The following is a 16,383-nucleotide window of genomic DNA, read 5'->3' on the forward strand; positions in this document are numbered from 1 at the left end:
ATGAGTGACCTTTTATGAAGCCTTAATGCTACAAATTTACAATGATTGCAACTGCGCTCTAATGCTGACATCGCTGACCAGATGTTTTGAAATTGTCTACTTTTGAACAGCCATCTTCTAAGAAAACTCGAAAGTGGATGCATCTTCATTTACGTGACGGGGGCAAGTCTAGTTTATCATGTTTGGGACTTTGGTAGACCGTGTTTTCTTTCAAAGGGCATTCCGGCGTACAAAGCTGGCTTGCCCTCGACACACCTGACAATTTGGTAACCGAAAGTAGACAACTGCGCTCAGTGTAAAAATGGCCGCATCTTCATTGTCGTGGTGGGGGCAAACCTATTTTATTTATTAATTTCCTAGACCACTCTATACCTCATTTAGTATTACGGTGTACATTATTGTATGGCGCTGGCGCATCTGGCAATTTAGTGACCAAAAATAGTCTGCATTTTAGACTAGCTAAAAGCAGGTCTAAGTTTTGATGAAGATGGTCTAAAGCAATTTGGGTGAATTTGATCATGGCACAGGAAGACAGATTTTGAGCTCTGGACAGGTGATGGTGGCTATTATAATATTTCATTTATAACAACGCCACCTTTGAATCAATAAAGAAATAAGTTAATCGAACAAATTATTATCATTATCATCTTATAAATATTTTAATTCTGGTAGTTGATTGTGATGGATTCACAAACGTGGCTGGAAAGCGGCCTCCAAGTCCCCACCTCACATGCGCGCCCAACAACATTATCCTCAAGTTGCATTTTATAAACGTACCTTGCGCATGCCCACCACCTGCAGACCCTAGCTAGTCAATTTCTGCTTCTGTAACTTCAAGCTCTGGGCAGGCCTCGACCTCCCTGACTTCAAAGGGAATGAAGGGAGCTGCTTTGATTGGCCTGGAGTCGGCTTTGTTCCATCCCATATAATGCTTAAGAAAAAAAAAAGAATTACCAGTAGAAAGAAAAGGCTACCCATGCACACAGTTAGACCGCGCATTGCTGGGTCTGTATTGTTTCAACCTCTCATACCTCTTAGACTATCTGGACCGTTGTTTGATGTTTTTTAATATGGTACTCGATTAATTCATTCAAAGGTTTTCAGTATTTTTGCATTGAGCTGAAGCAATCATTTCTTTAGGCTTGTTTATCTCTCTGAAAAGAAATTACGGAAATTTGAAAATGTAAATAGCTTGCTTTAGATCAGGCGTGGGCAAACTACGGCCCCGGGGCCACATGTGGCCCGTTAAACGCTTAAATCCGGCCCGCCGAACTTGAAAAAAATGAAATGAATAAACCTTGTTAATGGTTTATTTTCTAAATACTGTGGTTTTTCAAAGATATATATATATATTGTTGTAATGCTTTTGTTCACTTTCATTTGAAATTAAATGTATTTTTTTTTCTCTGGTGAGGTGAGGCTACCAAACACTCCATCCATCTGCTCCTGGTCTGGCCCCTCTGTCATATTTTAGAACCCATTGTGGCCCGCCAATCAAAAAGTTTGCCCACCCCTGCTTTAGATCAAACTGAGGTAAAATTATGCCCCATTTTAATGATTCCTCTGAATGTTTTGAGACATGTACTTGTTAGTTGTTGGCCATACATAATTTCAGCAATCAAATGAACCAAGTTATGCTTCTGCCCAGCTGCTTTATTATATCATTTCAGATTATTACGAACTATAATTATTTTTAATAACTAAGTTTTCTCTGAACGAGAGTCTCAAAGAGCAAAAGATGCACAGGACAGAAATGCAGCCATTTAGCTTTTGACCTCAGTAAATTAATTACTGGGCAAAGCAAACCATACAACAATAGATTTCAGCTCTCTTGCTCATATAACGGCGCACAGCATGCATATTAAGAGGGAAGGTGTGTATGTTTGTGTGTGTGTGTGGGTGCGTGTGGGGGTGTGTGTGTGAGTGTGTGTATGTGGCGGTGATTATAGTGGAAGAGTTGAGGGGGATGCAGGTGAACAGCTTGCGAGGGCCAACAACTCCGCGGGCCAGTCTCGCGCATCACTTGACAGCCATACCCAATGAAGGCCTACGCACAAGTGAACTTGTTAAGCAAATGAGTGAACAAGCAAGGGGAGGGGGTTGTTGTAGAACGGAGTGCGCCCGGCTGTAGCGGTCTGACTGTCTGCAAACATGGCTGTCTGTCAGTCTCAAATGCTTTGGTTTTATATTTTCTGCTGATCAGTCTTTTTCTCAAACAGCTCCCCGGATCCCTCTCCATCTCGGCCCATTTCTCATTTGTTCATTCTCATGTTGACAGATTTAGAGATTATCTTCAACATTTTGATAAATTCCCCTCCTTCTACAAAAAGGGATAACCGCAAAGACAAGTACAGTATATCTGTTAGATTAGCATCAAATGTGTGTATCTTTCGGTTTATTTTTGCATTGATTTGCATGTAGCACACACATATTGCTGAGTATTCTATTTTTATGACATAATTATGTCGCCTTCCCCATAATGTGCATTTAACTTAAAAGAGAAAAAAACACGGAGTACTGTAGTCAGTGTTGCCGCTAATTTTCTATTTTTCTGAGCATTCATATAAACTCCGGAGCCTTGGACCACCTTCCTTGGACCACGGTGAGCAACATCAGACATGCTCAGGGCGGCAAAACCAGTAGCACACCTGCCAAATCCTGACATAAGAACAGGTTACATGATGTCGATATGTTGCAAACTAAAAAATAAATAAATGAAATAATCCAATCACAAAATGAAATCTCTTTGAACAGAGAATTGAGACACAAATAAAATCAGCCTGAGTTAGTTACCTATATGTTGGCACACAGTTCATTTTAAGCATGATTAACTAAATCTTAATACAATCTGTATAAATATGGTTCCACTCATAAATAATGGAAAATGTCATTTGGGGTCAAGGTTTACCTCAGAGGGCCTCAAAATCCTATTATATAGTTATAAATACGGTACAAATTGAAGGATAACTCATTTTGAAATCAGAAGTCAAGGAACATATAAAAATACCAAAAAAACGTGGGACAAGGGACCGCAGTATCTTATCGTTGTTAAAAGTAAAGACAATTTACCATTTTGGTATGAGTTTTGGCAAAAAACAATAATTTGATGCACCTGATTTGCTTTCGTGGGCCAAATAGAAATATGTGCTAGACCGGCCCCCTGACCTTGAGTCTGAATTTGTGCACCAGAGGAAAGAAAACACTTGCACTGAATTAAATAAAATCAGATTTGAAACACATGTATTCTCCGCAAACAGTGATTAACTGGCTTTGCATGTAAACACTTTGGATCAACTAGAAATGGCATTTGGGTTTCTGTGCATGTCTAGAAACGGCAGCTTACATTCTTGCTGCAACAGCTGCAAGTAGCTACTGTATGAATGGATCTTTAAAAAGTTGGAGAAAAAACTTTGAAGGCCATGTTTGAGCAAATCCGTGTTAGGTCGAAAGTATACAACAGGTGTATTATAACCAAAAGTTATACATTCAATTTAAACTTGGATAAAAAAAATATATACCAATATGCCCCAAAGAAATCTCATTAAGTTAAAAGACCAATCACAAGAAATACAATTGTGTCTGTCATAGTAACCTAATAATGGCATTTTTTAATTATATTTTTGTTTCTCTTTCTGTAATGCTTTTAATATTTTATGGAAAGCCCTTTAAATTGTTTGTATGGCCTGAGGACAATTAGTAATCTGCTTCTGCCCTTTCCTGAAAAGAACACACAACTCAAAAAGTTGTAAGGAGCATGTTCCCATGCAACTTTGCGCAATGGAACATACTTTGCCTCAGTACACCATCAAATTATACCCACTTTGTGTAAAATGGACTTTGTGGAGAAGTTTAATGAAATTACAAAATAGAGTCGGTGCTCCCCTTATTCGGCTGTTGCAAGAATGATTAGGCAATGAATATAGAGAGTGGAACCTCCAGTTATCAATGCTGCTTTATCTCTATTTCTGTGCTATTTTTGGTATATGAACGGAGGGTTCTAAGTTTTAATTCTTCTCACACTCTCGAGCTGTCATTGACATTATGCATTACGCTTTGCTGTGATCTGAAAATTGATGCTATCCCTCAGCCACTGAAGGCAGAAGTTCCACTTTCGCATTGATGATCATCCAATCACAAATCACCGTCGGGTCCTACGGAAAAACATTTTAAAGTGTGTATGTCATGTCTTAAAATTTATCTTTTTTTTTTTTTTTTTTTTTATTAAGAGAATGAACAGCTAATATCTGTGTAATCACGTCATATAGCTGTCCCAGCATGTTGTCGCAAGGCCGATGTTCCACCTACGTACAACACATTCACCCAAAGACAAATGTCAGAAGTGGATGCATTGATTAAATGCGAAAGTTGCTCCCGTGATGACAGAGACGTTGAACGTACACCAAAGATGAAATTAAAATGCTAAACAATCAGAACGGCTGTTAAGAAAGGGCAAACTAGGTGTGATATTTGAAACACGTCATACAGGATTAGAAAGAAGTGCGCACTTCCTCTCCGATTTTGAAACCGGGCTATGTGCTGTTTGTATTATGTATTTATTGACTAGATCAAGTGAACCAAGTGGGAGTCTTTGGGCAAGGTCTGTGTGACAATAATTACATGGCACTGGTGCGCATTTCAGTCTGAAATGCTCTCACACTTTCAGAATTTTCTGTCGTTTTTAACTCATTTTTATTTCTTGCTCTGTCAACGACATGTGCCAAATCAACTTTTTAATTTCTTTTTAGGCGAATGCGAAAATGCAAAATGCCAATGCAGCTCAAGTTTGGATTTATTATTATTTTTTTGGAATGCGCTACATACATTTGCTGTGCGCAGAGGAGGTGCAGCTTAGAGGGAACATTGAAGGTAGCCCTTCAAACTAGGCGAATACAACGGCAGAAATGCTCCTAACTACTCGTTAAGCACTGCACTCTTGTCTTTGTCTGTATACAATCATAATAAAGAAAACCTGCTAAAGTTCTGACACTTTCAGAAATTCATAAAAATCTCTTTATTAAATTTATACCATACCTTATCATTTATTCTACTGTCTGCAATTGTGTGAATGCAACTAACACATCGCTCTGGTGTATCGCAACAAAAGCATTGTAAGGCTTGAAACAGTGGCAATAATGGTGAAGACAACTTGAGTGAAAAAGACAATTTGTAAGAAAGAAGCAAAAAAAAAAGGACTCTGAAGACACTAAAATGTATTTGTGTTAGATTTCGTGTAAAATGCATATTAAGCAATAGGAGTAAAATCCTTTACATCCAAAAATGTAATTAATTTCTTGAAACTTCATTTGGGACACATAAGACATTTTAGCATGAAAGGTTTGAACGATAACTACTAATAATTCAAATACTCATGCCAATAAAACAAATAGCATTTTAAAAAGACATTCACTGGGGCGTGTCTCTACCATTATTGATCAAATTATAATAACCAGACACGTGAATTAACACACCATGTTTATGTCCACGGTTATGTCGAGTATGTATTGATTTTGAACATCAACTGGTCCAACCTCCACCCCCATTCCGTTTGCTCCTTAGCCACACCTCCCCTTTCACTACCACGTTTCTCTCTTCACAAAGGCACAGACACATAGACATAACTAGTCCCCAACCCCCTCCCACATGGGGAGGTGTTTCAGGACTTCAGCATGTTGTGTTTAGTCCTAAACGTATCAGGAAGTTAGTGTGGTTGGCCAGGCATAGATTATTTGGATCATTGCAAACTGATGCTACTCTTGCAAGTTCCTCAACATGGAACATAATGTTAAGGTAAGATACTTGAATGACAAAGCTGATCTTCAAAAAAGTGCAAGAAAACTAAACGGAGGCTGGGAAAAAAAAAGCTGGAACAAATAACTAATGACTGCTCTCTATATTCATCAAAATGCTCAGTCAAACAGCTAGAAAGTGTTTTTGCCCAGTGACTTAAACCTGTTTTAAGAATTTGAGATTGCTGTTGTTTATCCTCATCTGGCTCCTAATGCAGTGCACCTCTTCATGCACAGATCTTACCAAACAGATCAGTGGTTCCAATACTGACCTGATATCCAGCATTATCCTCAGTATCTATACAAATAACAGGGACATGCGGTTAGGGTAGGCAGCTGTCCCTTCCCAAGCATGTGAAGAGTAAAAAAATTAAAATAAATAAATAATTTTTGAGTACATTAAATTATGCTTGTTCTATCAGCCACGCTATACCTTTATTTTATTTTCCAAATCCAATAATCACCAACCATTGCACAGCCTTCCCACAAAAGGCGCAATATAGAAGAAGTGTAGAAGAAGCCCAGAGACCCAAAAAAACCACTAGAGCAAGGTTCACCAACGTGGGGCCCGTGGGTTGCTCCCACACATCACATAAGTGTGGTGTGTGGGAGCATATATATATATATATATATATATATATATATAGTGGACTCTATTAATAGGTGCAATATCAATCAACGTGTTTTAATCGAAAAAAAAAAGTTTCAACATTGTTCGTCAATCTGATGTTTGGTGGTTATGTTGTTACTTTGGCTCATGCTGCATCCTGGACAGGAATAAGTCAGTAAGTAAATAAGTAACAAGTTAATATTCTCACTATTGCCCGGTCCTGGCAGCTATTGCAAGCTGACTGTTTCGTTTACCCAGCGCCGGGTCCTGCACTGTAGCACTCGACCTATGCCACTAGAAAAGCTCATCTTGTGTTGGGGCTAATTGCTGGCCAAAACATTAGGCTAGGCTCGGATTGCATTTCCCATGATTGTTCGACTCAGAAGCAGAAAGCAATTGTAGTTTTGGCATGATGAAAATATTGAGGCCTGCGAGTAATTAGATTTGAATTAAAATGAGAAAGCGACCATGAATCCATCCATCCATTCATTATCCAACACGCTTATCCTCACGAGTGTCACTGGCATGCTGGAGCCTTTCCCACTGCGGAAGTAAATAGGAAGGAATTTATGTAGATGTTTGTCCTACAGACCGCAATGATATTGTCCCACATTGCAACGCTGGAATACTACTGCTGGATCCCACAAAGCATGCTGAGAAACATTGCTCGCAGACCCCCGACATGCTACATTATGAAGATTTATGTGCACAACCGGAATAGACACAACAGCTGTAAGGTTGTGCAAATGCTTTTAAAAATTGTGAAAGGCCATTGTAAATTTTATAACCCCAACAGTTGTCTATGTTTTGCCACCTGTGTAACTGCGTTGTTGGCATATATGACAACTGAGTGTTAAGTACCAAATTTTTTAAAAATTTTTGAACAGCAATGGATAGAAATGAAAAGATCTCACAATTACCATGTTTATACGCCGCTCATGATTGGAGATGAATACCACTTTGTATATAGCATAATGAGCAACGTGTGCAGTATATGGACTGACGAAATCTTTTTGTACCGTCAATTTCTGGATGAACAGTCTACTATGGACATCATTTTCAACACTTCTATGGCTGACACCTCATCCATTGATAGCCATTATTCAGCCGTGCAGGGGGATTAATTCAGTCTGTCCAACAGAATCTTTTGCTATGTGGTCCCAATGGTAGCAGGTTGAGAAGCCACAGTCGACACTGTCTTTAGGCCTATTACTCTCACCTCACAGCTCACTCATAAAGAGAGCTTTGAACAGTCTGTTTTTGGGGGGATCCGGTGGGCTTTTTGTCCCATGATGGTTGAGTGAATTCAGTCGTTACAGACAGGCATGTTTACTAAATTCTGTATAGGTTGAGTGAAGATTACGTGTGCCACTTTGAATAACTGAGGCGTGATGATAGCAAAATAACGTGTATATGTTCCTCCCAATGATTTAAATGACAAGGGAGGTTTATGGAAAACTATTTAAAAGTGATGTCAGGAAATCAAAGTTAATGAGTGATTATGTTGAGAAATATGAATGGTTGCTTGAAACATGCATGGTCGGCAGAAGAATCTGAATGTTCAGTCACAAATATTTTTTATTATTCTTGTGTGAATGGTGAACTTAACTACAGAAGTCCTCAAATACAAAAAATACGTGTAAAACCTGATAAATTTCATTTATGGGCAGGCTGCAGTGCTGCCAACTCTTACGGCGTGACGTATTTTGTTACGGAAATCTCAGAACGCGACCTTGTTACTGCCGTGACGTGGTGATTTAAAAAAATAAAACGTAAAATCAACGGTCAAATTGCTCAAAATGTGCATATTTTGTCCAGATGATCAGAATCTGTGATTGATAATGTGTCGCTTCTCTTAGTGGCTCCTGTGACGTAATGTGTCACTGTAGAAACTCACAGATTAAGCTAAAAGCTAACAACTTGAAGCTCACACCAAAAACTGCTCCTTTTGATATAGTCATTAGCGACGAGAAACAATGCCATCCGTAATTTCTTGTTGTTGTAATTTATGCAAAAGCCCGGATGTGTTCTTTGCCAGGTTAATGGCCACCTAATTTTACTTGCACTATTTGCTTTATAAATGACGGCTGGCTCCCCTTGAGTTCGGTGCTCATGAACGACTCCACATTTTGTCATCTGAAGCTGTGCACATTTCAGCTCGTGCTCCATGTTGAATTATAAATACTTTTGCTGGTTGATCACTTGGATCATTTGTATTATCATTATAATGCACTCAACTTTTGTGGTTCGAAGGGTTATGGTCATAACAGGTGCATGACATTAAACATTGACACCGCTGGCATTCAAATCCAGTCGGATATTTCAAACTCAAACAGAAAAAAAGTACCTCAATGCTGTAAATGTTAATAGCTTGAAATATATAAATATTGTGACACACTTCTGCAACATTTCGCAGCAGTGTAAATGTAATTGTGTAAAATTTGACCAGATTTGGACATACGAGCGATGATTGTGTAGAAGGGTACACATAAGTAGTGCGTTTTTGCCACTCGCATATTCAAGTTCAGTCATCTTAACCCAAAGTCGAGTCAGGCACCACAACGTTTGGTTCACAGGGCCAACTTCGACGTAAAAGCGAAGAGAGGCATTGATATCCATGTACAATCCTACCTATTGCAATTTTATTTTGAAATTGACTGTATGAAAAATGTTGTTGTGGTGGATGGCTTGACTAGCCTAGCACAGACGCTAAACGATATGCTGCTCCGTCCAAATATGTCTTTGCGATCCGTGGTGCAAAAGAAAGATTGGGCACTGGCCTTCTGGCTGAGAAAAGTGTGCTAAAGCGGCTGATCACACATCTGACACTGCAAATCAGAGGTGGCCAATTAATATTTCAAATGGGCCATGCAATCCAATTGTGTTAAATAAGAATTGAATGTATGTTAATAAAAACTGCAAATTGTTTAGTTTTAATAAGAGGCCATTGTGTCGTCCTGGTATGTCAAAATTAGGAAATGAAAAAACATATCTATAACATAACACGTATCTACACATATTAATGACAAATCTGGCCCAGACATGCCGCAAGTCTTGCAGTTAATCCATGAGGGCGGTGGGCCGAGAATAAAATGAGCACCAAACAACAACCTCCGGTGGTCATTTGAGGACCACCGTGCGTGTGTTTGTGTGTGTGTGTGTGTGTTTCACTCCATGTGACTTGAAAATAACTTTTTCATCTTGTCAATGGGCGTCCCAATAAAATGCATCAGGGTTCAAAAGCTAAACATTGCATAATATATTTGGCTTCAGAGTGGCACATGCTTGCTCAAAAATGATGCAAGGGGCTCAGGTGTGATCTTTTAACCCTCCCCCTGTCCTGTCACGTTGCTGGCCTCGCATTTGACTCCAAAGTCGAAACTTTGTGGACAGACTTTGAGTAGTGTTGACAGACATGGGTGGGGAACATCAAATCAATTTTATTTTTACTTTATCAAAAGTGTTGTGTCATTTTACTTGCTTTCAGCCAGAATCTTAACAGGAGTATATCACTGAGCGGCCGATGCTTGTGAATTTCTGTGAGCATAGGGAATGTTGGGTTTTCTTCAGGGTTTGTGTAATGTTGCAAAAGGTTACAAAGACTTTTAAACATATTCAAAATGTTCCAAAACTGACCATCCTTCGCTGTCACTGCACTATGCTTAGTTTCGCACAGTTAACTGTTGACCATCCAAAAATACCATCAATGTGCTTTCAATTAGAGTAGTGCTATAAAACCTTTAAATTCATGTGCATTGCACTTGGATTTTTCTGTGTAAATGCAATTTCAGTTCACAATGTGATGTCCTGAAGCCGGGCACCAAAAAGACAGAGCGACATGTGTTTAAAAAAAAGTAAACATTGACTCAGAAGCGACCTTGGAAATAGAGGAAAGTCACTAAAACTAGTGGGTGAAAAAAGTAAAGCCATGTGTGGTCTTACATAAGTCCAGATGGTCCAAAAAACGCATGTGACAGAGAAATGGAGTCAGTGAGTGTTGTCTGAAAGAGCTCACAGGAGCCAACACCAAAGGCCACAACACCTGGGTGGGGACATCAGGGTCACATAAGTAAGAGAACATGTCATGAGAAACTCAAAGTTTGAGGTTTGCCCAGGGGGTCCGGCAAATAATCAAAGTGTATCCTTCTCTAATTTATGTTGGCTCTTAGCCTGGAGGAAAACATCACTTTGTTTTAACATTGGGAGATTTCACATCCAATTTGAAACATTTCAGCATTCTTTGAATTCATAATATTGTTAAAAATATTTATTTTATCTATTTGATGCTGCACATACATTATATTTCTGGCTTGAATAGATTATTTTTATTTATCTATTGTAAATGTGTTTACGTGTTTTAATTTGTGTTCTTAATACCTGCTATAGAAAGTGCTTTGTTACAGCTCCATCTGTTGTGAAATGCCCTATAATTTTTTTTTCTATTGTATTGTATCATTATTATTCCGAACATCACCGATAATGAGTAAAAATCTAGTTGGAGTTTAAAAATTTGGCTTTGTGATTTCGCAAAAAACCAGAGGAATATGTTTTGGTTTTTTTTTTTTTGAAACAAACAGACAAAATTAATACACAGAGAACACTGCTGGTGTAACACGGGAAGGAAAGAAGCCACTGTCTGAATACAAGGACATATAGTGTGTACTTTTACACGGGTCAAACAACTTGTTTTGGCAGAGTATGTCTGTACAAATCCATGTATTCAAAATTAGAAACAGCTGGTCTGTGTGTAATCAGAACCTATAAAATATATAAACTGAAATCTATCATATTGCAATACATCATAAAACAATCAACTCTGTAGCTTTTACAGATTTTTTTTCCAAGTTAGTGGTGTGATATCATATCTCATAAAAATATATATAATAAAACCTTAGACTGTGAACCTTCCAATACCCTTCCCAATGTTAATTTGTATATTTTGAAACGTTTTGCCTGAGCTAACACTGTAGCCTCAGTGCATCTGTGTGTGTGTGTGGGGGTGTGTGTGTATATCTTCTAAAGGCACACACCTGGTTGCTGATAACCAAGTCAGACAGTACAATATGCAACGCTCGCAACAAGAAACACACACAGCTGTACTCTGTCTCTGGCATTTTCACTCTTTCCAAAATCAACTTCAGACGGGGTCGATGTAAATGTGAACTGCTGCGAGAGCACATCCACACTGCTGTGACGGGTCTAATTCGGGGCAGTTTCCTTACCAATGTTTGTTTGCTCTGCTCCCTGTGTGTTCCACCTGCTCAAAGATCATGGGATGCTAAAAACAGGCTCTTTGTTTTATTTTTCTGACCTGCAAGCACAGACAGTCTTCAAAAGAATCTGAAAAAAGTTGCTGCTGTTTACTTGATCAAGTTGTTCCTATTTTGCTGCCCAGCTGATTGTCTCGTTCCTTCATTATGCCTTTTAGTTAAACTACAGCACCACGAGGCAATAATTTAGAGGTTGTTATAGTGGCTGCCTTTTCTTCTTGACTCTTTCTCTTTTTTTTTTTTTGAACTGATTACATGATGCCTCGCAATATGCCCGAAAAAATGTGTTGGCCTACGCATCAAGCTTTATCCAATAGCAAAAAAAATATATATATATCAATAGCTCTTCATTAATTCTATATCGATGCTGTAGCAGTGCATCCTCACATAGTGGCCTGCTCTCAAAAGGAATGAATAAATGCCGCACCTCAAAATGACACCCGCTTTTTCCCCCACAGAAAAATAGGTGGTGGCACCAGGTGGCTACATTTACTGTAGATGCCTGAATAGCAGGCTTGGAATCTGTAAAGCTGAGGTGAAGGTTGGTTGAATATATATATATATACATATATATATATATATATATACGTATATTTTTTTAAAATATCTAATATTTTATTTCCCAAGGACAGGTAATGTAGTGGTACATTCATGCAGGCCGCGTGGATTCAGTTTGACTCAGGGACTGTGAATGGTTGTCTGTCTTTACGTGACCTGTTCAGGGTGTTGTGGGATAGAACAGGACAAGCCAGTTCTAAAACCAATGGGTGGATATTATTTAACTTCACAATTTGAAGGATGTGGTTTCAGCCGCTTTTGACCATGTCAGTGTCTTATTTGCTCCTGATTAGTCATCAGTTGTTCAATGAGGAGACAGCGATTACGCATTTTGAGTACCTTAAAAGTAGAAAAGCATTGCAGAAATGAAAGGCCTTTTGCCATTTGCTTTGACATGGTTAGCAAATGCCATTGTAGACATTTGAAATGCAAAGCTTGAAGCTTGTAGCGGTCAGAAGCTTGTCAAATGTGAAGGATCAATGTTGTAGTTTTGAGAATGCCGCAATGCTCACGCTGAGTCATTTCATGTGAATTCTCTTCATCCTCGTTCATCCACTTTTCTCTATCACCAATCTTACTTTTTGCCGAATGAGAACGTTCAAACTCAGAATCTTCTGCAAGTAACCATTTCTACCTTTTAATGTAGTTCAATCACTGTTGTAATATTTCAATTCAAGTGCAATCATGTTTATTATCCCCACCCCACATATTGTCGTGATCTGAACAAATCCATTCATGAACAAATGAGGAACAGTGTGATTGAAATCTATCTGTCAAGCATTTCCAAGGCTTTGGGACTCCAGCAAACCACAGTCAGACCCAGTGAAGACTGGGAACATTGGTGAACCTTTTCCGGGTGTGATCAGCCAACCAAAATTATTCCAAGAATGGCAATGGCGAATCAGCTAGGAGAACCTCGAGCGACATCCAAAGAATTGGCTAATGACACTGAACTTGAGCGAGCTCTTGGCTGAGGCTTGGAGGCGGAGGGAGCACCGAGCTCGTCAGACACAACATTCAGTTAATTGCACCTCCTTTGCACAATATAATCATATTGTAAATGTTGCACTGAGGTGACTCTTCATTTAGTTGAACAAAGTTAAGACACTTCTGATCGGTGTTGCATCACGTGCATGTGCCCAATTCTTCTGTAGTCTTGGGAAGTTCTTCCAGTCGGCGGATGAGCCACCATAGCCAGAAACCAGAAATTTAAATTGAGATTGTCTTTGTGAGATATATGTGTGATAATTATGCCGACAAAATCATCCATCCATCCGTTATTCGAGTCGCGTATTCTCACAAGGGTCACAGATGTGCTGGAGACAATCCAGGCCATATTCCGTGAATTGGTCGCCAGCCAATCGCAGGGCACATGTAGACAACTATTTACACTCACAGTCACACCTAGAGACAATTTAGAGTGTTAAATGAACCTACCATGCATGTTTTTGGAATGTGGGAGAAAACCAGACTACCCGGAAAAAACCCACACAGGCACGGGGAGAACAGGCAAACCGCACACAGGAAGGCCAGAGCCGGAATGGAACCTCGCACCTCTGCACTGTGAGGCCATCGTGCTAAGCAGTCGTCCACCGTGCCGACGAAGAAACCGGAAGGGGCCAATACTTTTTCACGGCACTGTAGCTGAGGTTACAAGGCAGGTCAGGAGTGAAAAAGAGGCACCATCTGATGGCAGCAGATGGAATGATGGAGGGAGGGAGGAAATGAGTATAGGGTAGAAGATGCTTGAAATCGGGACGACAAGACCAAATGCTTCTGGGCTCTTCTTAAGGCGGTAATTTCACTTTCGATCCTGTCTGCTCCAGTGCATTCACCTCATGCTAAACTTGCAAATGAAAATATTTTCCATATGAGATCTGTTGCCTTTGGCACCTGTATAAGAGGAAAAGGAAAGCGAAGACATGCCATTGATGTGATTGGATGATACGCAATGAGGCAATTATTATTATCCAGACAATACATATTATTGTAATTGCCTACTCTGTTCACAAAGCATTGCAATCGCTGAAGCCTAACTAAGGGCAAATATTGCCAGCTACAGCCAACCACACCAATGATCCTATTGGGTGGACTTTTCTATTCATATGAAGAGATATTTTTTAGGCTTTGCACAGTTAGAAATTGCTGTAAGGGGGTTTTCGTGCCACTGTGCACTGTTGTGGGATAGAACATAGTGGCTTACCGACTTTTTATGAAAGTCATTAAACACATTCGTGGACCGCCAAATCTGTCGGCCTACGCCTCGATCAATCACATCAAAATCACGTTGCACCGCCAGCTTCACCATTTAGACCTGCTTTTAGGTCGTTGAAAATTTTGTCTACTTTTTCTCACCAAATTGTTCGGTGCGCCACACGAGTGCATAATACATCAACGTACATACGTACATAACACACATACATCTGTCGAAACATGTGGCGACGTGCAGCACTGTCTACAAAACTCGTAAACATGCTAAACTACACTTAGCCCACACAAAAATGGAGATGTGTCTATTTTCACGCCCTGTAGTCTCTCTTGTGCTCAAATTTTCAAGGGCGTCAGTGTGTGGCGCAGCTCCATGCGCCGGAATGCCCAAACGCAATAGACTAGACTTACCCCGGCACGAAAAGGAAGATGCGCATGTTTTTACAGCGAGCGCACGGGAACGCTGTACTCACTCCAGTCCTTCCATTTATCAATATACTGGAAGGCGACATCTTCCCATTCTTGCATGGAACTGTTGCTGGAGGAGTGCGAGAACCCACAGTGCCAAAAATCTTCTGTGCACATGTTGCTCCAAAAAAGTCCAGGACATCTTTCACTGGATAGCGTGAACCTCAACCAGATGACATTGATGGTTGAAGTGGTGACTATACATTATGTTACGATCCAGCTTGTTTTGAAGACATTTTTGCACACCACCATGCCTACATGAGACATGCGTGATGCGTCGTCATTAACCTATGTCGGGATTTTGCCATTGCCGTGTCCAGTGCTGGTGAACTCATCAAATGACAACGCGCATCCGAGTCTCTGCATCACATTTTTCAGATGTGGCCATTACAAAGAGACCCTCACAGCATCAAAATATTCTCTTAGCCAAAAGGATCCAGTGTTCCACTTTAATTGAATAGCAGCTGTCCCTAATTTGTCTTATTATCATCTCTGTCACAACTTTGCTCGTCATTTCAGTTACGTCGTTTTGTGTCCATGAACTGGTATGTGTGCATTTTGTGCGATTGTTTTGTAATTCTCCTCAATTCTGGATCTGTGTGCAAGCAGTACACAAAATGAGACAAGAACAGCTCCATGGAGATATTATCAGCTTATATGCTGCCAAAACCAACATTAACTTTACATTTCATTAGTTGATTCCTCACTAAAAATTACTATCATAACAATTATGGTTTCTATGTAGAATCTGTTGCGAGCACTTCGCTCTGAATTTAAGTGCAAAAAGTTTTTCCTAGCTCTCTGTGTTTTTCTGAATCCCTACACAATAATTTTTTGTCCGGTAGCTTGTTTTTCTTTTTTCTTAAAGTCACCATAAAAATTTCAACCCCAAAAGTGTAAACACTGCATTTTGTTTAATTGGGTTATGTTTGTCTGATACAGGGCAAATACTTCATGACATGCTATAAAAAATATATCGGTGAATAAATCCCGGTTCTACTGTCACACCACTGATGCACTAATTAATTGGGAATGCAGTGTGAAATTCGCCAAAGGGACGAAATCAAATCGCTGGGAAAACACCTTACAAATGTTTTTTTTTTTTGTGCCATTTGTTAAAAAGCACTCTTTATAGGATTTACGATGAGCGACTTAACACAAAAGAATTAAATGGATGATGGAGGATGGTTTTACTGGCTACATGAGGCAAACAAAACTCCTTCATTTCATTTGAACGTAAAGGCTATTTACTTAAAAGATTTGATGACCAAGTTTCATGGAAATCCAAAGTTTATTTTGCTCAATCTTGCTAACAAACGTATAAAGCAACCAATGTGGGTGAAATTCCTTAGCTTTCACACTTGGCAGAGATAATATTGTGACTTCTCAACGCAACAGGTGTGATATTAAACCAGAGGGTTTTATCCATACGCTGTATATTCTTGCAGGTCAATGTGACGCTCACCCTGGCTGCAGATATTTA

The 16,383-nt window shown here is 39.5% G+C and overlaps 1 protein-coding gene across 5 annotated transcripts in view; it reads left to right on the forward strand.

Moving 5' to 3' along the window:
- Positions 1 to 16,383, forward strand: part of slc6a9 (solute carrier family 6 member 9) — a 71,171-nt gene that overhangs the window by 30,724 nt on the left and 24,064 nt on the right. Inside the window, exon 1 of one of the 5 annotated variants that reach the window (XM_088310610.1) lies at positions 5,673 to 5,787. The exons of the other annotated variants lie outside the window; for them this stretch is intronic. Within the exon in view, the coding sequence (XP_088166736.1) occupies positions 5,770 to 5,787 (18 nt within the window). The 5' untranslated portion in view covers positions 5,673 to 5,769. Of the gene's footprint in view, positions 1 to 5,672; positions 5,788 to 16,383 lie in introns of those variants that run through there. 5 annotated transcript variants of the gene reach the window in all.

This window comes from Idiotropiscis lumnitzeri, chromosome 12 (genome assembly GCF_059441095.1).
Source record: "Idiotropiscis lumnitzeri isolate Australia: NSW breed Sydney's pygmy pipehorse chromosome 12, RoL_Ilum_1.0, whole genome shotgun sequence".
NCBI classification, from domain to species: domain Eukaryota; kingdom Metazoa; phylum Chordata; class Actinopteri; order Syngnathiformes; family Syngnathidae; genus Idiotropiscis; species Idiotropiscis lumnitzeri.